At 39.9% G+C, this 21,534-nt stretch overlaps 1 protein-coding gene across 1 annotated transcript in view; it reads right to left on the minus strand.

The window, feature by feature from the left end:
* The window catches only part of SYNE1 (spectrin repeat containing nuclear envelope protein 1), a 507,598-nt gene that overhangs the window by 2,068 nt on the left and 483,996 nt on the right, over positions 1-21,534 (minus strand). The window contains 11 exon segments of the mRNA XM_043511213.1: positions 8,838-8,896; positions 10,695-10,787; positions 12,042-12,254; positions 12,841-12,969; positions 13,323-13,523; positions 14,836-15,047; positions 16,483-16,562; positions 16,564-16,607; positions 18,303-18,445; positions 19,646-19,714; positions 20,755-21,088. Of these exon segments, the coding sequence (XP_043367148.1) occupies positions 8,838-8,896; positions 10,695-10,787; positions 12,042-12,254; positions 12,841-12,969; positions 13,323-13,523; positions 14,836-15,047; positions 16,483-16,562; positions 16,564-16,607; positions 18,303-18,445; positions 19,646-19,714; positions 20,755-21,088 (1,577 nt within the window).

The following is a 21,534-nucleotide window of genomic DNA, read 5'->3' on the forward strand; positions in this document are numbered from 1 at the left end:
ATCACATACAGGGTTTACAGTATGGTTTAATGGCTCTCAGCACCCCCACTATAAAAATTGTTCCAGCACCTCTGCATAAACCTTCACATTTTGTCCTCTTGACCCAACCTGTCAGAAACCTACTACATGTGTGACCAACCAAAAGGCTTCTTAGCAGTTAGATGGGTTGATAAAAGATAGCCTGAAGGTTAAGAAATCCAAACAGAATGATTTAGGTACACTATTTAGGTGGCATGGAAAGGTTCTGTGTTTTGACAAGTACTAAAATGCAGGGGAATTTAACGGTTCTCAAGCTATCTCCTAATACTGCAACATACTTCAATCTTGTTTCAGTTCTTTTTATTATCATCAAGTGTCTATCTGATATGGAAAAAACAATCAGGAAAGGACTCCTCGTTTTTGCTGATACAGACCAACATGGCTACCGCTCTAAAACCTATCTGATATGGAAGTCTCACAGCAGTTTGATTACAGTTCAGCGAGAACACAATGGTGTACTGAGGTTAAGGAGATGGAAAGACGTATGTAAAACAGCACAAAGGAAAATGAGAAGCCATCTTCAGAATTACCTTTGTCTTGATGGCAATTTTGGTCATATAGCCACGAAATTATACCCTCTCCTGTACCTTCTGGATCACTGAAGTAACCAGTTCTCCAATTATTAGTATTTTACTGGAGGACATCATTTGTTGTTACTAGCTCACTTATCTGCAGATGTCTTCCCAGGTTGAAGACTTAAAATGAAGCCAGGCAGCTTTTGGTTATGTTTAGTTGACTAATGGAGAGCTGACTATTCAGGCCCACTAAATGATTAACTTACTGAGATGATTAGGTCAAGAGGTCAAGATCAAAACAAAAGATTACACATTGCTTAAATCCACAGCATTGGAGCCAAAATGGAAAGCTGCTTATTCTTGCATCATGTAAGATCATATATTATATAGAACGCAATGAAAGGACATGGCACATTTAACAGCATCAGAGCATTCCATATTAAAGTTCAATTAGACCAGGCCTTCCACTGTCTAAGAATGCCAAAACAGAGAGTTAATGGGCTGAGGTAAGAACAAAAGGAACATGGAGTGCTTAATTACCTTCCAAGCATTTCGCTTCAGAGTTGACGTACTTACGTGGCTTTTTGCATAAATACTATTGCTTACAACTCATCAACAGATGCCACATTTTGTAGTGTCCACTTGTCACTGGAGTTAATGATCATGATGTGAAAAGTAGAGTCTTTTTTTAAAATAGTTATCCAGTGACCTGAACGTCACCCGAAAATTTCTCTGGGGTACCAAGAGGGTCTCCAAGAGAATTTCCAAGAGACAGATCAAAGGAGTGGGCTTGTTCATCAACTAGTAATTTTCCCCTCTTCTCAAGACTATGGCAGCAGAAATGCACCACCATCAATTTTGTTTCTGTATTTCTTGAAAAACAAAAACATGCAAAGTAAAAGGTGGTGGTGCAAAGTGTATGGAGGCTCTTGATGAGCCTAGTTAATTCTCTGAAGAATTAATGCCGTTATTGGAAAAGTGCTCTGAAATATAGTAGTAGTAGAGCAGGGCTGTAAACATTAACGGGCTAATACTGTATGAAATGATCCAAGAAGTGAATAATGAAACATTTGCCTCTGTAGGAAACTACTTCAAAGGGTCTGTTTTAAAATGTTCAAGTGCTATATTCCTTTGACGACATAGCAGCTGTTTATCACACTTACTCATACCTTAATGGACACATTAATAGTGATGGAAAACTGGATATGCAGCTCAAAGTGTTTAGTGAGGGTGGAAAGGGGTGATTAAATGGTAACATCTGCAACCAAAGACCTGCTGCGCTACTGAAGTAAATGGAAAACTTCCTATCAATTTCAGTGGGTGGGGATTGGGCCCAAATGCTATATAGTATATTACTTTGGGGGAAAGCATAGTTCATTTTTCTTGCCCATGCATTCCCTGCCTTCTCTTTCAGGCTGCTTTGCCATTTGTCACATTGACAGCTGCTCAGTTTGGACTGCAGTCAGACCACTTCACAATTGTTCTTTACTCCCTTAAATAGATTCTAGTGACCAGATATTGTGGAAGGCACAGCTGCAAATCTGACCAACTGCATGTTTCCTAATGTCAAACCAAGTCATCTACACAAGAACTCTGATGACTTGACCTTAGGCTACAAAAAGCAGTCGAATTCCTCGCCCGCGGAGTTTGCGAAATCTGGAGAATTGGACCTCTACTCCTGTCTCTTCTGAAAAGTTTAGCTGGTAGGCAGAAGTTAAATCATCATGCAGGGTTACCAGAAGAGCAGGGGGAATTCTCATTTCAGCTTCTGTGTATCTCTTCACCTTACTGCTCAGTATGCAGCTAAATTAGCTGTTCTTTGCTATTGTGTATTCTACATTGGCTACTCCGCCTCCCTCCTTCCCCCAAAGTTAGCTAGTTTACATTGTAAAGAAGATTAATATATCCATTTTACAGGTGGTTAAACAGGCAGTTTAACTGACAAACCCAAAGTCAGAGTGAGTGGCAGAACTGGGAACAGAACCGTGGAGATCTGAGCCCAAATCTCCAGGTCTATTCAGTACACTACACTGCCTGCTATTATGCAGTTGAAACCAGTAAGTCTCCTGTGGCCTGGTTTGGTTCAAGAATTAAAGGTGAGTTTATAAAAGTTGCTCTTTGATTTGGGATGGAAGCGGGTGGTGGTGTTAGGAAGTGGGGACATCAGTGGCGCCAGAACTTGAATAAAGCTGCCCAACAGAGACAATGTAAACGCACTGATGCAAACTACACAATTATTTTTGTCTTTTTAACATTTTAATCACTTCAAAAAATCTGCAGGCATAGGTCCAGGTGTACATTTTCTGAAAGCTCTGTTAGCTGCCTAGGGGAAAAAGCGCTTTTGGGATTTGTTTCTTGTAATTAGCATGCAACAGCTTGTACTGTCTTGCAAAACAGATTCATGCCACAATGTAATTGTGGAGATTTGGAAGGATATCTTGTTAAACAGACATGGGTTATGTGACAAATCAACTGGATAAAGTAAATATGTTAACCTATTTGTTATGATAATGGAAAAGAAAAATGTCATCAAGCTTAATGTAAAACCCCACTGACCCTCAAATTTTTAAAGTAAGTAATTTTCCATTGCAAAATCCTATGGGATAAACATTTCTAATTTGTCTTTGGTTCTCCCTTACACTGTAGTCTATTAGGGTTTGCTGATCCAGTGCAAGATCAAACACAAAGTACTCTGATCAGAGGCATGTCAAAATATTAAAGAACACAGTGACAGCTTGTACTGCTTTATCAGTTAAAACCACATTACACATCAACCACAACCTGTCTGGCTTGCGCATTTGATTAAGTTTCCTATTCAGTAGTAACTCATTTGTATTCCACGCTTGTCTGAATGACAAATTAAATATTGTGTTGAACAGCTATGAGATGTGTTAATATACAGTGCTGAACAGAGCTGATCTGAGAGGTGCCGCACAGATGCCACTGTTAGAATGTGGGCTGATCCCAAAGGTGAAAAGCGCTATTAAGACACACGCTGGGCCAGTCGCTCACCCCTACAACACAGAAGCCGTCTCAAAGGGGTGTGTGTGTGGCTGTGCATGTAGAGGGGAGCAGAGGAGCAGACATAACATATTCCTTTAGTTCAGTGTTGCTAGTGCAAGCATGCTTATCGGCCTGAATTAAACTTTGTTCTTCAGACCGGTTCATAAAAGACATATGCTTAGCTGTTAATGGTCATAGATTAAGTTTCCGATCCCCCCCGACCCTCTTCTATAAGAAACAGAATGCCAAGCCTTATACTGACTGGAGGTAGAAAAATTCTCCCTGATTCTCCATTTGAGAGAAGAACAGAGAACTGGGGTCACATGTATAAGTATACAACACTTATTCTGTATGTTATTTTACTGTTTTTTTTTTCCAACCAAGCAATCTACTTTCTTGGAAGCATTGGAACATTGCTAAATGTTCTACCTACCATACATCACTTGGATTTTGATTGTGAACTGGTACAGCTACAAAGTCATGAACTGAATCTCTATAAAAAAAAACAGGAGTACTTGTGGCACCTTAGAGCCTAACAAATTTATTAGAGCATAAGCTCTCGTGGGCGACAGCCCACTTCATTGGATGCATAGAATGGAACATATAGTAAGAAGATTATATGTACACACACACACACACACACACACACAAGGTGGAAGTTGCCATACAAACTGTAAGAGGCTAATTAATTAAGATGAGCTATTATGAACAGGAGAAAAAAACTTTTGTAGTGATAATCAAGATGGTCCATTTAGACAGTTGACAAGAAGTTGTGAGGATACTTAACTTAGGGAAATAGATTCAATATGTGTAATGACCCAGCCACTCCCAGTCTCTATTCAAAACCAAGTTAATGGTATCTAGTTTGCATATTAATTCAAGCTCAGCAGTTTCTCACTGAAGTCAATTTTTGAAGCTTTTCTGTTGCAAAATTGCCACCCTTAATCTTTTACGGAGTGGCCAGAGAGGTTGAAGTGTTCTTGAATGTGATGATTCCTGATGTCAGATTTGTGTCCATTTATTCTTTTGCGTCGAGACTGTCTGGCACTGAATTTAGCTGTATGGAACGGAAATCCATCAACTTCATGAAAAAACTCGTACAGATACAGACAGACATCATCTTCCTTTCCAAATGCAAACAGGTGGACATCATACCAAAAGGACTAACAGGTAAAACATCCATTACAATCTACATATCACACAGACTATGCTGAGAGATTGTGCCACACTCTCAAAGAAACTGTGAAACCAACTGATCAACATCCTATACAGCAAACAGGGAAAGATTAAGAATGAGCTCTCAAAACTGGATACTTTCATAAAAAAAAAAATCAATCTTCCACACAAACTTCCTCATGGATAGATTTTACAAAAACTAGACAAGCCATTTACAACATAAACTTTGCTTCTCTACAGAGGAAAAAGGACCCTAAATTATCTAAACTGCTACATGCCACAAGAAGCCACAACAGTAGTTCCCTTAACCCACCCAACAATATTGTTATCTTTCCAGCTGTACTCTGAGTCTGACAGAAGAGTCTATCCTATCTCGGGGCCTCTTCTTTTGTCCCTCCAGGCCCATGAACAGGATACAGTTCTGGAGTGACCTAGAATCCTACTTTCGAGTCTCCGACTCAAAGAATATTTCCAACACATACTAACCCACAGAATCCTTCCTACCAACACTACAAAAAGAAGGATTCTGCGTGGACTCCTCCTGAAGGTTGAAACAACAGACTGGACTTCTAAATAGATTGCTTCTGTCAACGTGCACGGGCTGAAATCATGGAAAAGCAACATCACTTGCCCCATGACCTCAGCCATGCAGAACACAATGCCATCAACAGCCTCAGGAACAACTCTGACATCATAATCATAAAGGCTGACAAAGGAGGTGCTGTTCTCATCATGAATAGGTCGGAATATGAACAAGAGGCCACTAGGCAGCTCTCTAACTCCACATTCTACAGGCCATTATCCTCTGATCCCATTGAGGATTACCAAAAGAAACTACACCATCTGCTCAAAAAATTCCCTGAAAAAGCACGGAAACAGATCTGTGCAGACACATGCCTAGAACCCCGGGGTATTCTATTTGCTACTCAAGATCCATAAACCTGGAAATCCTGGATGCCCCATCATCTCAGGCATTGGCACCCTAACAGCAGGATTGTCTGGCTATGTGGACTCTCTCCTCAGGCCCTACGGTACCAGCACTCCAGCTATCTTCGAGACACCATTGACTTCCTGAGAAAACTACTATCCATTGGTGATCTTTCAGAAAACACCCTCCTGGCAACTATGGATGTAGAAGCCCTCTACACCAACATTCCACACAAAAATGGACTACAAGCTGTCAGGAACAGTATCCCCGATAATGTCATGGCAAACCTTGTGGCTGAACTCTGTGACTTTGTCCTCACCCACAACTATTTCATATTTGGGGACAAGTATACCTTCAAGTCAGCGGCACTGCTATGGGTACCCGCATGGCCCCACAGTATGCCAACATTTTTATGGCTGACTTAGAACAACGCTTCCTTAGCTCTTGTCCCCTAATGCCCCTACTCTACTTGCGCTACATTGATGACATCATCATCTGGACCCATGGAAAAGAAGCCCTTGAGGAATTCCACCATGATTTCAACTATTTCCATGCCACCATCAACCTCTGCCTAGACCAATCCACACAAGCGGTCCATTTCCTGGACACTACTGTGCTAATAAGCGATGGTCACATAAACACCACCCTATACCGGAAACCTACTGACCGCTATACTTACCTACATATCTCCAGCTTCCATCCAGGATACTCCACATGATCCATTGTCTACAGCCAAGCTCTAAGATACAACTGCATTTGCTCCAATCCCTGAGACAGAGACATAAATTTACAAGATCTCTATCAAGCATTCTTAAAACTACAATACCCACCTGCTGAAGTGAAAAAAACAGATTGACAGAGCCAGAAGAGTACCCAGAAGTCACCTACTACAGGATAGGCCCAACAAAGAAAATAACACGCCACTAGCTGTCACCTTCAGCCCCCAACTAAAACCTCCCCAGCGCATCAAAGATTTACCACCTCTCCTGAAAAATGATCCCTCACTCTCACAGATCTTGGGAGACAGGCCAGTCCACGCTTACAGACTGCCCCCCAACCTGAAGCAAATACCAGCAACCACACACCACACAACAAAAACACTAACCCAGGAACCTATCCTTGCAACAAAGCCCAATGCCAACTCTGTCCACTTATTTATTCAAGTGACACCATCATAGGACCTAATCACATTAGCCACACCAACACCTGAACATCTACCAATTTGATATATGCCATCATGTGCCAGCAATGCCCCTCTGCCATGTACATTGGCCAAACCGGACAGCCTCTACGCAAAAGAATAAATGGACACAAATCTGACATCAGGAGTCATCACATTCAAGAACACTTCAACCTCTCTGGCCACTCTGTAAAAGATTTAAGGGTGGCAATTTTGCAACAGAAAAGTTTCAAAACCAGACTTCAATGAGAAACTGCTGAGCTTGAATTAATATGCAAACTAGATACCATTAACTTGGGTTTGAATAGAGACGGAGTGGCTGGGTCATTACACATATTGAATCTATTTCCTTAAGTATCTTCACACTTTCTTGTCAGCTGTCTAAATGGGCTATCTTGATTATCACCACAAAAGTTTTTTTTTCTTGCTGATAATAGCTCATCTTAATTAATTAGCCTCTTACGGTTTGTATGGCAACTTCCACCTTCTCTGTATGTGTATATATATCTATATCTATCTATCTTCTTAATATATGTTCCATTCTATGCATCCAATGAAATGGGCTGTAACCCATGAAAGCTTATGCTGTAATAAATTTATTAGTCTCTACGGTGCCACAAGTTCTCCTGTTCTTTTTGCAGATACCGACTAACACAGCTGCTACTCTGAAATGAATCTCTATACACATTTAAAACATTGCAAATAATTTGGATATTGACTAGTTCTAAATTCTAGCAGTTTTTGCTCCTCCCCTGCACCAATATTTCATGCTGTTGCATTGTTGAACAAAAGCCTGCTTTGTCTTTATGGAATAAAGGTCATCAAGTACAAAGTTCATTCAAGGTTTTTTGAATTCCTGCCCACTGCTCAATCACTGTATAAATCTATTTGGCCCTGCTTCAAACCTAAAATGTCTTGCATTTGAACAGGAACTATTTTAATGAATTTCAATTTTACTACATATTTGACACAGAAAGTGTAAGTTTGATTACAGTTCCATATATATTTTCATCCTCTCTTCCACCCCATCCCCGCCGCATAATTTTAAATTCTTGTTGCAACTCACTAGATGCTGGAATGGGACAAGAGCCTGTACCTTACACTGTTTACATGTTTGTTTTGTTTTTAAAACATTTTTTGTTTATTCGATAGGGCGAAGTGATCTGATCAGTGAAAGAGTGAAGGGACACACACATCACACCAACAACAGAGAATGCGGAAGCACTGTTAGCCGCAGAGATGACAGATTGCTGGAGACAAGGTGGAAAGCAAAAAGCTGCAGCTACAAGTCTGCTCTCTAGTGTTCATCCAGAAATGGGGCAGCGCTGCTCCTAGAGTGATATATGGATGCAAGCACTTGTCAAGTGTCACATTAATGTCAGTGTGTTTTATCTGAAAAGAAGTTCTATGATTGCAGAGAGAAAAGATGCTACCAATTTTTAGGATGAAATTCTCAAATTCTGACTGTTCATTCTGAATGATGAGAACTGAAAACCCACAAACTGAACAAAATATTAACAAAAATTTAAAAAAAAAAGAGGATGTTAGTGTGTTTTCTCCAGATTTGTGGGTTTTAGAAATTCTAAAATATTGTATTGGTCTAATACCTGTCTTAATTTAATATCTAGAAATAAAGAGGATGATAAAAAGTCTTTGCCATGAACCTCATGGTGTATCTGCTGATCAGGACTTAATGTAACAAGCAATATTATGAATGTAAACAAACACCCATGTGATCAAATAAATAAAATAAATTTAAATGATGCTAATGAGAAGCAAAAGCTGTATATTCAAGAATTACCCGATATTTCTATTTACAGATATGTTGGTTGTAATAACTGAATTCTGCTTACAAAGGAACTTTGCACTTGAAATGGTTAATTCCTGTCCCTTTGACAGATTAAGTGTGGAGAGACACTTAATGTATATCATGGGCAATTTCCATCATCCTCTTGGAATTCTAGAACAGAGTGTGGAAACCAGGAGAATAAGGTACCTGCTATGTGGACTGCTGACAGAGGGTCCAGGCTGAGACACACTACATTTGCCCCGTGGCTGTTTGCAATGAACAGGGGGTAAAGAAAGAAGAATGTTCAGTCCAGGCAAATAAAGACAAGCTACTGATGAAATCAAATTAAAAGTGCAGCAAAGGAAACATAAAATCAAATGAAGTGACCAATACCCATGAACCAAGGAAACTGGCTTTTCTTCTGCTCCCAGCGGAATATGAAAATGCTTTGAACAGACAAAAGGAACTTGACAGAATGTTTTAATCATTAAAATGATACATACTAGGCTTGGTACCAAAAAGAATTAAAACTTTTTAGCTCAAGTAATTTGTTACATGAGATAAGAATTAATTAGTCTTATTGAAAGGGATACACTTAAGTGCATTTATATTTAATTGCAGCTAAATTAATGTTCTATAGAACATTAAAAACTATATTTCAAATGTCACCTTTAAAAAGTCTGGCTTCCCTCTTTCCACCCATAATTTTGAGGGCCAAATAACTGTGGGTGCATTACTGCACTTGCAATTATTTCCTAGCACAATTAATGTAGCTTAGATGGTTAACGAGCTTAAAGTCTCTGGATGTTAGGCAATTATTATTACAAATATAGTACTGGTGATGTGCTTGGCATTAGAATTCTAAGAGACATCAGTTTTTGTTTCAAAATTACAGATGCAAAAAGGGAGGCCCTCAGGAGTCTTGCATCTTACACTGTATATTATGGACAAATATGAAGAAAATAATGCATGTAAACCACAGTATTGTATTAGACATGAACAAATACAGATTAAAAGGTTAATATGAGGCATACTACATTTCTACAAATTCTTTAGCCAAAGTTTGCTATAGTAAATGTCTATCACTTTCTGCAGTGTGCAGGAATCTTCTAGTTTATGGGATCATGACTTTTATTAGTAATTTTGTAAAAAGTAGCTAATAAAGTATGAAATTAATGACTCCAGAAATAAAATGATCATGTTTCATGTTGTTCTCAACCTTTTTGAAAAGCCAGTATTCCTTTACATTCTCAAACTCGGATCTAAAGAAAACTAGTGAATGTAGCAAAATCAATTTCAAGAGACCACAAAGTTCATCAGGACAGAACTCAGATGTTTTATAAAAAGTGCAAATGAAAAATTGATCGTTAAGAACTAAGGAAAACTGAATAATAATTAAAATAAATCAACCAAAAGAACTGTAAAGAAAGACAAAAATTCCAGTTCCATATAGGGATCAAAGTGTGGAGAAGTAGAGTGCAGCATGGCATGGTGCATTTCTTGTATTGTGTTCTAGTGGTGACAACATGCATCATTAAAGCTGTTGTCACAACACATTGATCAGGTTCTGTTCCAGTGTTTCTGCCAATGCCTTATAAACTTTCTATGCAGCCTCTCATCCAGAGTCTCAATAAAATTCTGGCTCCAGCTACAGTTTTAATTGATCATGAAAAGAAAGTTTTATTGAGGTTCTTGACAAAGCAGCTCTGCAGAGGATGCCAGGTAGAAAGCAGAGGGATTGGCTGCAACTGTGCTGGGACAAGACCAGACCTTGGGATGCTGCCATCGCTTGAACAGAATACAAGAGCAAGCGTGTGCCCTACCACAAAACTCCAGCCACACTTTGAGCCCAGATTTTATACAGAGCATTTTCTAATTCTGATTCCATGCAGGGAGAGAGATGCAGCAGGGTTGGGGAAGCAGCTTTGTTTGAGGGGAATTCTTGGTTTGTGCCTTTTTCTTTCCTATCAGAAGAAGGTGTAGACCTCTCAGCTGATTCCAGCTACTGTAAATATCTGGTGTTCCCGCCCAAGAGGTGATAGAATGTATCTGACATGAAATTACCGTTCTCTGTCTGCTTGGTGTGCTTCTTCCAGATACAGGACTGAGGGATCCTGAAGTGTCCAGTTCATCAGCTGAGGACCATGAAGACAAATCCTAAAGTTCAGAATCATAAGAGATTAGAAGAACATAAGTAATCTGCCAAGGAAACCACACTCAGAAAAAGGGGATTAAATTCTTGGTTTTAGCAGAGTGATCCTTGAACCATGACAAAGGGAGGTTTAAATTTACACAAATCTGTAGGATTGAATTACAATAAATTACACATTAGGATCTGAGGAGAAAGACAGGCAAACGAATATCCTGCCAGAAATAACATTTAACTGCCCAAGGTAAGGCAAAGGCAGTACCAAGAAAACGACGGCTCTTTATTGGTTTTTAGAAGGTAAAGAGGTGTTGTGTACTCAGTGAAAATTCCCACTGGAATCCCAGACATCATTTTATACAGAGAGAAAGAGAGACAGACACTGGCCAGATTGAAAACAGATCACATTCTTCATACTTTGTACTAATTCAGGTTTTGGGGACTACAAGAGGAGGGACTGAGAACAACGGAGAGAGTGTTCAAGTCTTCTATCTGACTGGGACAGGTACAATGAAGACACAAGCATAACATTCCCCTTGCCCACACTCATCTGCAAGATAACTTGTGCTGCTATGGAGTACACTTCCAAAGCTAAGAAAACACAAACAAACAGGGTCTTTGTTAGCACACTAGAGAATTTATTTCAAGCTTTTTCATTAGTTTGCCAATAGGGAAGTAGATGATGTTTACTCTGTGGAAATAATTTACATGCCACAGGTTCAGATACTGCAGCTACAGTAGCTACCCCATGTACTTTGCAAGTTGACTGAATCAGTGGCAGCAAACTGGGCAGCCAAGGCTGGAAGTCAAACCCAGAAACATTCAGACAGGAAATAAGGTGCCAATTTTTAACAGTGAGGATAATTTAACAACTGGAACAGTTTACCCAGGATCACTATCACTGGCAATTTTAAAGCAAGATAGGGTGTTCTTCTAAAAGATCTGCTCTAGGAATTTTTTTGGGGGGTGGGGCAGGAATGTTCTGGCCTATGGAACACAGGAGGTCAGACTAGATGAACACAGTGGTCCTGTCTGGCCTTGGAATTTATGAATTGCTGTCTCAGAGACAGGAAAGTATTGGACAGTAGAAATTACGAAGGAGATTTCATAATGGTTTCATACCACTTAGACAGGCATCACGGTCCTAAGCAACAAAATAAGGGCCAATAGTGTATTTTACAGCTGATCACCTGAAAAAGATCAGTGTGATTACAAAACTAGCCCTCAATGAGTAGTAAAGGAGAGAATAAAATAGGACGATTTACCAGTTGACTGCTTGAAATGTCTAAGAGTTTCTCTAGGTCCTTGATGTGATGTGTGACCTCTTTCAGTAGGAGCTTGAGTCTGTTTCCAATGACATGGACCTTCTCTTTAGCTTCCAGGCAGTCCTTGCCTTCAGCATTGACCAGCAGTTGGCAGGACATATCTTGGAGCGACACCACTTTCAGCTGAGACTCTAGCAACTCACGTCTGATTTGCTATTGCAAAGCCAAAGAATCACATTTTTCTACTTAAATATTATGAAACATGCGAAAGAGAATGCTAGAACTTCCACAAAAATAATAAAACAGACAGATGGCAATGACTTCAGTTTCCAAGACTATCACAATAGACTCACTGAAAAAAGCTCCACTAGCCCTAAAATCCTGGCAGGTTATAATGAAGGTGATAAATGCCTGGCAATTTCTTCTAAACCTTATATCATGAGCAGTAGACTTTTTTTTTTTTTTTTTTTTTTAAAGAGTTCCTGTCTAGCCCAATAAGTTGCAATTAAAAATAGCCTTTCCAAAATAACAACCCCAAACTAAAAAACAAACAAACAAACAACCAACAGCCAATAAGGTAATTAGACAGATGCTTTGTATGTTAAACCAAATGTTTTTAACCACCAATTTCACTACTCCCTCTACCCATACTAAAGAGAATTCCAGACCTTCTTAGTACCACAGGGTTAAGTATACTGTATACCTCACAGACCAATCATTAACCTCCAGAACTACCTTCTCTCTGCTTGTCAATTTTTTTTTTGGAGGCTTTAACCATTCCAGGCATTTATGATCCTACCATTAGCAGTCTGTGATGATCCTGTAGAGTGTCCAAGTCTTGGTTTGGATTAATAGGCAAGATCTCATTTTTTCTTCTGTCAATGTTCTCCAACCAAAGCAGCAAACCGTGGCTCATTTCATGAAAATCCTACAAGAGACGTGAGAGAGCTTAAGAGAACCCTGAATTATGCTGAGGTTTTCTGCCACATTGCTATTTCCCACAACAGATTTGACTGGCTATATTCTTATATTACTATAGTATTACATGCCTATAGTAGTGTACTATATTACAGTAATATTGCAAATACCCAATGTAAACTGCATTTTAGTTTGCATATGTGCACATGTGGGCAGCATTAGGTTTGATCTTTCAGATTAGGAAGATGTGAAGAAAATTATATCTCTGATATATGTGTGTGTTCATTTAAAATGAACCCCATTAGCTCTAGAATTCCTCATTATGTCCAAGAAGGGAACGAGACCCCTCATACCAATACAGACCTGACATTGCATTAGTGCATCCTGCAGTGAGCAACGCCATTCTTCAATCATACTGCATACACGTTCCCAGCGCATGTTCATCTGAGATAGGCGCTCCTGCAGCTTCTTGCTTTCTTCGCTATCAGATTGAGTGAATTCGGAGCTGCACAGGTTGATGGACAGGACGATTGCTTTGCGGTTATCAACAGCTTTCTGCAACTCCTGGATGACAGGAGAATGGAGTTAAAAACACCCAAAATTAATTTATAGTAAGTGTGCTATGGACTTTTAGAAGAATCAAGTGTAGTGGTTGCCATTAAAGAGCAATTATTTGCTGTACTGTAACATAAGAGTATTTTATCTTACCAGTTCTCTCTTTACTTAGGACAGGAAATATCTGTGGTAATACTGCAAATGTTCACTCTAACGTCTACTATTTTATGTTCACAATAAAACTTATTATAAGCCAGTTAAACTTTTAAGATTTAAAATCCTGTTGTCATGGCTGAATTTTAAAGTTCAGAAGAACTGGCTTGTGTTTCAAATGTCTGAAAGACAAGGAAGGCCTGGCAAAAAACACACAGCCTAGTTATGCAAAGGCTGGAGGAAATATGAGATATAGGGGAAAATTGTGTTGTAAATCCTGACAAATGCTTGACAACACTAAAGCTTCTGCCTCACAGCTGTATTGAAAATTATGTTGGCTTTTTTATGTTTATTATCTTGAGACCACTGTCCATATTATTCCTTTATTTTAAAGGAGAAGAAGAGGATTCTTATGGAAGATTCCATTTTTCTCCCTAGTTTACAGTCTCTCCCCCAGGTCCTAATAATGCCCCATATCACAGTGACTTTCATATCAATGAGAGCAGCTGGACTGGATTCCATCTAAAACACATTAATGCTGCCCCTGAATTGACTAGAGGGGTCACTGAAAGCAGCACTCTCCCTCTCCCCCAATACTCCAAGTGCTGAACCTGCTGCCTTCAATGGCTCTGACATCGTTCTCGCCCAGGGTAGGAGACACTTCATCTAGCAACTGAAACTGGGTTGGGAGAATGGTAGCACAGCTCACCAAGCTTAGGACCCCTAGGAGGGCACAATGTCAGGACCCAGAGAAAGAAGAGATTGTAACTAACAGAAAAATAGAAGCATACCATTTCTTTTAAAAACAGTTGGTTTTTGCCATGAGCTAGGCTAGGACAGATTTTAATGTACTTAATTTGGCCTTTTCTAAGCTTTATTAATTCAGCTGACTTCTGCAATTCTGGAAATGTAGCTTGCATATAAAATGGTTTCCAACTTTTATTTGGAATTTCAGGAAAATGGTCGTGGTTTATTTTTCTGCAAATAAGTGATTTCTCAAGCCATTTTTCCAGTTCCTCACCCCAATCATTAGTCACATTCTCCTGTGCAGGGAATGCAGAAAGTGAATACCAAATATCAACTGTATCTCATGAATGGAGTCCAATGCACATGTTGCATGGTAGGCCATTACTGAAGCAACGGACGGAAAATGGAGATAAAACCTTACTTTCAGTTTTCTAATTCGGAGCTCAATGGTTTGTATGTCAGTGCTGAGATCAAGATGACAGAGTTTCTCTAGCTCCTCTTCAGTCTCCACTAACCAAACCCAAATGTTGTTCAGGTCAGAGTTGAACTGCTGCCACTGCTGAAGGTTCTGTTTCATTCTCAGTTCCTTGCTTAGAGCTTGAGCCTGGATTAACTCCCAGCGATCAATCACACCTGCCAAAGCAGAGACATAATACAATAAAAACAAAGGCATATTCACAATATGCACAATTACATCCATGTTTACATTAAATACAACACTCAGTATACAACAGCCTAAACAAAACATTATCACACACAACTTTAACTTTAGACAACACTGAGTATGTGGCTTTACATAGCAAAAGATGGACCAGCTGATCTAATAAGTTTTCAACTCTCACTTCTATGGCTTTATGCAATTAAATATTTAGCCCACAGTGTGATATACAAGGGTGTCAGAAAATAAAACTATCCGTCTATATTTGCACGCACACTTATACCGATCTATATTATAGCAAAAAGAAAAGGAGTACTTGTGGCACCTTAGAGACTAACAAATTTATTAGAGCATAAGCTTTCGTGAGCTACAGCTCAAAGTGAGCTGTAGCTCACGAAAGCTTATGCTCTAATAAATTTGTTAGTCTCTAAGGTGCCACAAGTACTCCTTTTTTTTGCGAATACAGACTAACACGGCTGCTACTCTGAAACCTATATTATAGCACTTATGTTTACAAAGCTCTTTGCAGACATTAGTTAATCTTCACAACGGTCCCGAGAGGTAGGCAATTGTATTATTCCCCCTTTACAGTTGGGGACCCTGAGGCAAGAGACTAAATGGCTTATTCAAGGCTACATAGCAAATCCATGCCAAAGCCAGGATTAGAACTCAGGAGTGCCTTATTTCTCTCCTGAAGCCCTAGCCCCATGGATAAAGCTGTTTTGTTTATATAATGAATGACTGTGTGTGCAATAAGAATTTTTCACTTGCAGATGGCCATTTATATATTTAACTAGCCATCTGCACATATAATTACTGCTATCTGCACACATACTTGGACCTTTTCAATAAAAATGTTTGTCCTTCAATAAATATGTTTCAATTACTGCCAGTGTATAAGACAAATATCTATGTTACATGGAAATAAATAAAGGGTGTTTTCCACAGTCATTCACCCAGTGTGCATGTGGTTTAGAGAGGGGCAGGTTACAATATCCATTTTGCTAAAAATGTAAAAGTAATTTAGATCAGTGATTAAAATGGCACAAAGGGTATTTTGTAATCTTAAGTTTAAAACACTATTTCCTATCAGAAGGTATCTAACTAGTATGTACAGCATCTAGAGTGATTTGTTCAAGTCTTTAGGGATAGACATAATGTGACGAGTTACTTAAAATGTGCACGTGTTTGATGCTTATGCCCGGTTAATACAAAGAACTGATTAATAAATGAACTGACTGTGGAAACAATCATACATACATACACACACGTATGGAGTAGCACAAGCTTGGTCAATCTGAAGTAAATTCCTACTTTCTTGCATTATCCCAAGTGCTTACTCTGACAATATTATACATATTGCTTCTCATTTCACATTTGTTTCCCATGGAAGGATTCAACACTACGTACCAGCTGTTTGTGTTTCAGTACTGTTCAGGTTTATAAATCCAGAGAGCTTCTCCTCTTCCTCTTTCAGTTTGTAACCAGCCTTTTACTGAGTCTATGCTGCCACTGCACTCACCCAGTAGCTTCATCTGTTTAAAAAAATTAAAAATAGTTCTCATTAATCTATGCCATGGTAGAATAACTCCAGAGCTAAAAGGATAAATACAAAGCAATTTTCAAAAACATTCTGAAAATGAGTCTTCACATGACAGAATGGGACGCAGCCTATTGTTTTAATGATCTGCCAATTGTGAATATATCTTTCTGTTTCAAAAGCCATTAGATACACTGGCCAATACAATTTCAATGAGATGCTTTGTCTCTTGATATTATCTGTATCATTTTTGCATTGATACACACACACACACACACACACACACACACAAGAATTATACATGTGAGATTTAAGGGGTTAAATGTAAAGTAGAGGCTCAAACTCCATTAACAGAAATAATTCAGTGCCACTGTGTCAGGGTACTGCCAGAGTCAAAGAATGGATGTCTTCAGGTGACATTTTTTTCTATAAACACTAAGACCCTAGTACAGTGGTGCCCAAACTTGAGGGCCATGTCCCCACCTTACCCTTGTCTGTGCCCCCCCAAGCCATGGCTGGGAGCAAGGCCACGGCTCGGGTAGGTGGGAGAAACGGATGTGGATGGGGTAAAGGGGCCAAGGCTGAGGCTGGCAGCTGGGCCCTTGCCCAGGTACGGCTCTGCTCCCAGCCCTCCCCCAGCCTTGATCCTGGGCCATGAATGGAGCCATGGCCAGCAGCTGAGGCTGGGGGCAGGGCCAGGAGCAGAGCTGCACTGAAGCTGGGGACGGACCCAGGCGCAGGACTGGCTGCAGGGACGTGACTGCGGGTGGGACCAGAGCAGAGCTGGGGGGTGGGAAGCGCTAGATGATGCTCCCTCACTGCACCCATGGGGGATGGCCTGGGCCCTGCTGCACCCCCTTGAAGGTTCCTCCACGCCTCCTTGTGGGGGAGGGGTGGTGGTGCACTCCACAGTTTGGGGACATCTGCCCTAGGAGCTGGAAAGAAGATAATGGGAGACATGGGGAGTGAAAGAAAGTTACACAAGAGTGGAAAAATTATGGAGTATCCACACATAAAATCTGTTTCATTCTGACATGAATGTCATAGAATCACAGAAATGTAGGGCTGAAAGGAACCTTGAGAAGTCATCAAGCTCAGCCCGCTGCGCAAAGGCAGGACCAAATTAAACCTAAGTGCTCACAATGCTGTTTGTTGAGGTTTATTCTACAAAGTTTTCTCATAAAACTTTTTATCACTGATTCCCATATACAACATGGGTAATGTGATGTATGTTTATAATGTGTCATTAAAACAAATATCATGCATTAGTCTATAAAATTCTGATCTTAAGAAGTAAGGAAGTTTTTTTTTTTAAAAAACAAGAACGATCTCATTTGAGGGATAAATGGATGTGTGTGAAATTACTCTGGGATATCTACACAAATTTAATTGGAAAATGAACTGACTGGGGTTATGTTCCTACAATCTCTTGGTATTATAAACTCACAAATAATTACAAAACCTCAGAATAACAATAACCGTGTGAGATCAAGGGTAGAGATTGTGTGTGTGAATGGGGCTGAGAGGCAATAATAGCTTTATACCTAACAAGCTGTTGTATTGCAAGAGCCATTTCTTCAATGGCTATTCTATGTTCACTTATTAGCACTTGTACTGTAAATATAGTGCCCTGTCACAAGAACCGTTATTTTAAATCCAGTCACTAGATGGCAATACACCTTGTACTCACATATCCTTTGTAACTGGAATCTAGTTCCGGTCCTGTGGGTGTTTTGCTGCGAATGATATTTTCTGTTTGCTGTATTTGGAAACGACTAGCGTCTAAGGCCTTGTCCAACTGACGGATGTGCGTTTCCAAGGCACCTGGTTCTCCTGTGGCAAAATTACAAGAGATGTGAATACTGCTTTGAGATTCTTCAAAGACTTTGCTTTATATCCAAGGAAAAATATAAGGATTACTACCAAGGTTAGGCAGCATGAAAAGGTGGCTACAATAGAACATGTGTCAGGAAATGACAAAGCAAATTTGTAACCGATTACATGTTAGTGTGTTAGCAACCTTCCAGAGCACAGATGGTTATACTGATGAATGTGCTTGCCATGAGAACAGTATCAAGCTTCCATAGGTGTAAAGAGGCCTGCAACTTGTTTTCAAGAGATTCTTTCCCCTAAATAATTCTTGATCCATCTGGAAGAATAACTTCTCAGTGGGCTTTATACCAGCCTCTCACAATGACATTTTTTGTGACATCGCTACTTCTCAGACCTGGCAATCACTCAGGGATCACTCAGTATCTGTGCCCCTCCCCATAGTTTTTATTTTAAAGTTCAAGTTCTCTCTCTCTCACTTCTTTTTGCAGTAGACATTGTGGCATTTCTCTGAAGTTAATAGAGTGGAATCTTGGTGTACCTTGAGGATTCTATTTCTATACTACTTCTGAGCATGAAAAGCAGTATGTAAATACCAAGCGATGCTGTTATAGTTACATCCACCAGGTCTAGCAGGTAATGCTTCTAAAACATGGCAAACTTGTGATTTCTTCCTAGAGATCAAGTCACTTCTGGAATATGCCTGATCTCCATTGGTTTAGGTAGGAGGAGATGTTCAAAAACAACATTTTTTTTTAACAGCTGCAGATGCTCTCTCATCCCTTATGAAACCAGCCTCTTCCCAGAGGAAAGCCAAGGGTTGGGACCCTCTTATAAGAATCTCTTATTTTGAATCCCTCTGCTACAATACTGGAGTCTGGACACCAAGGAGCCAGACCAATTTGAGTAAAATACTGATTAGCTACATCTAATTAGCCAGTAATTTAGCTAAAAGATATTGCACCCTAGCCAGCTTTTAAAAACTCTTTCCACTTCTGCTGGGTGCATTGAAGAAACAAGACCTTCACAAATGATAGTAAAGCAGGAAAGTTCTGCATTAACATGGTAGTGCGGTCATGTGAGAAAATATCTATCTTGTGAGCTGTGAGAAGTACAGCAGATGAGCTAAGAGAAGAGGACACTGTTACAGGTATGGGTTGGTTTATCTGGGTCTGGCTATGCTTAGGCTTTTTTGATGCCTACCAGAGATATTTCTGAGTGCATTTTCAGTAAGTTTTACATAGGCCTCGGAGCTTTCTGGGATCTCTAGATCTGCAAAAATACAAGCACAATCTGAGTTGATATCTCAGCAATTGTTGTCTTCTTGTAACAGGAAACCAACTTTCCCGGAAGGAGAGTAGATCACCAGTTCTAATTTCCAGCACATATTCTTTTGGAACATCACTAGATTCCTGCTGAAAATAGCTTTAAGTAAGTCAACCTCTTTTTAGAAGGTGTCAAGGAACTGAAAAGCACAAAACAATCACAATTAAAGACAGAATAGAATCTTGAATTTAGGCCTCACTAACAATAAATGTACAATGTCTACATGCTTCAAACATATAGACACATTAGTTCTCATTAGTATGTGTTACACAATATGCACATAGTCATACAGACAGACAGGTCTCATGAACTCATGAAAGGTCAAGTCTTGAAGTCGAAGTAAAACTTCCAAAAGATATCAATGTGAGTTATGCCTGAGCAAGGACTGAGTAAAAACTCACTTAGACTTTAACATGTGGTCCAGTGGGTGAACATGTCAGGGGGGGAAATGGATAGCTCAGTGGCTGGAGCATCAGCCTGCTAAACCCAGGCCTTGTGAGTTCAATCCTTGAGGGGGCCACTTAGGGATCTGGGACAAAAAAAATTGGGGATTGGTCCTGCTTTGAGCAGGGGGTTGGACTAGATGACCTCCTGAGGTCCCTTCCACCCCTGATATTCTATGTTTCCTTCGAATTTTCTCTCCCTCCCATTTTTCTTGTGATCATCCAGAACCATTTCCTCCAGTCAAAAGACTATTAGCCAACTCTGTTATAGGCAACACCAGTCACATATGGCAGACACAGGGTGCAATAAAATAGCCTGTTCCCTCTTTGTCATTCAGTGAATATGCCTCAGTGACATTCCAAGCCTGCACTATTGTGTCAAAGACCAGGAGGCTAAAGGCACCATTCTAGGACAGCTATTTGAGGTCTTCTGGAGTTCTTTGGAATATTTTCCCATGCCTAGGAACTCCCCAGCAGTATGATCCTATATGCAATATTTATTTCCCTCTACTGAGAGAGAGAGATGAGAGAAGCAATCAATACCTGCTATACTAGCTGCTCCCCTAAGATAGAAATCTTTGTCTTCTTGTCCTTCCTCCTCCTCTAAATGCAGTGCCCTCGAAACGGCTGTCTCCAGGTCCCGACTGAGGTCATAGTCATGATCCCATTCCAAGGGTATGGAATCTACACTTGCAGGAGTATCCCGCCCTGACCGCTCACTTCTCATCGGCTGGGCAAGTGACAGCGAGAGGTTGGAGGAGGGGTGTGGGAAGAGAACGCTGTCTGCAGATTTGTCGTGCCAGTGTATGTCAGAGAGATCTGCTGATTCATCCAGATCCACCTCTCTGTCAGAGAGGTCATGTTCATCGTCTGTCAGCTAGAAGGAAACACCAGAACAGAGACTATTAATTCAACCCTCGGAAACAACGTCCTTTCTACCTGGGTCAATGAGATAAAAATGTCACTGGATAACATTCAGACTGACAGGATTCCCATTTTGTATCTTTCTTTGATCCTCCTTTGATTTTTTAAAAAATGCATATAAAATAAAAAGATAAAATGAGTAAAAGAGGCTAAGAATAAATTCATCTTTACTGCTTAACGCTCATCTGTATAGTCTCATGTAAGGCAACTGTCTACAAATTTTCTCCAGATATTATCTCCACACAGACAGTAAAATTAGAGCAACATTTTGGAACCAAATTACAGAAACTATAAAAGGCATTTATCTTGACTGTTGCTCTCATCTATTCTTTCATGTTATGAAAAGCACTTCTCACTGCTTTCCCTCAGTGGGGCTTTCCAGTTTGATTTCCAAAATCA

Source organism: Dermochelys coriacea, chromosome 3, assembly GCF_009764565.3.
Source record: "Dermochelys coriacea isolate rDerCor1 chromosome 3, rDerCor1.pri.v4, whole genome shotgun sequence".
NCBI lineage: Eukaryota > Metazoa > Chordata > Testudines > Dermochelyidae > Dermochelys > Dermochelys coriacea.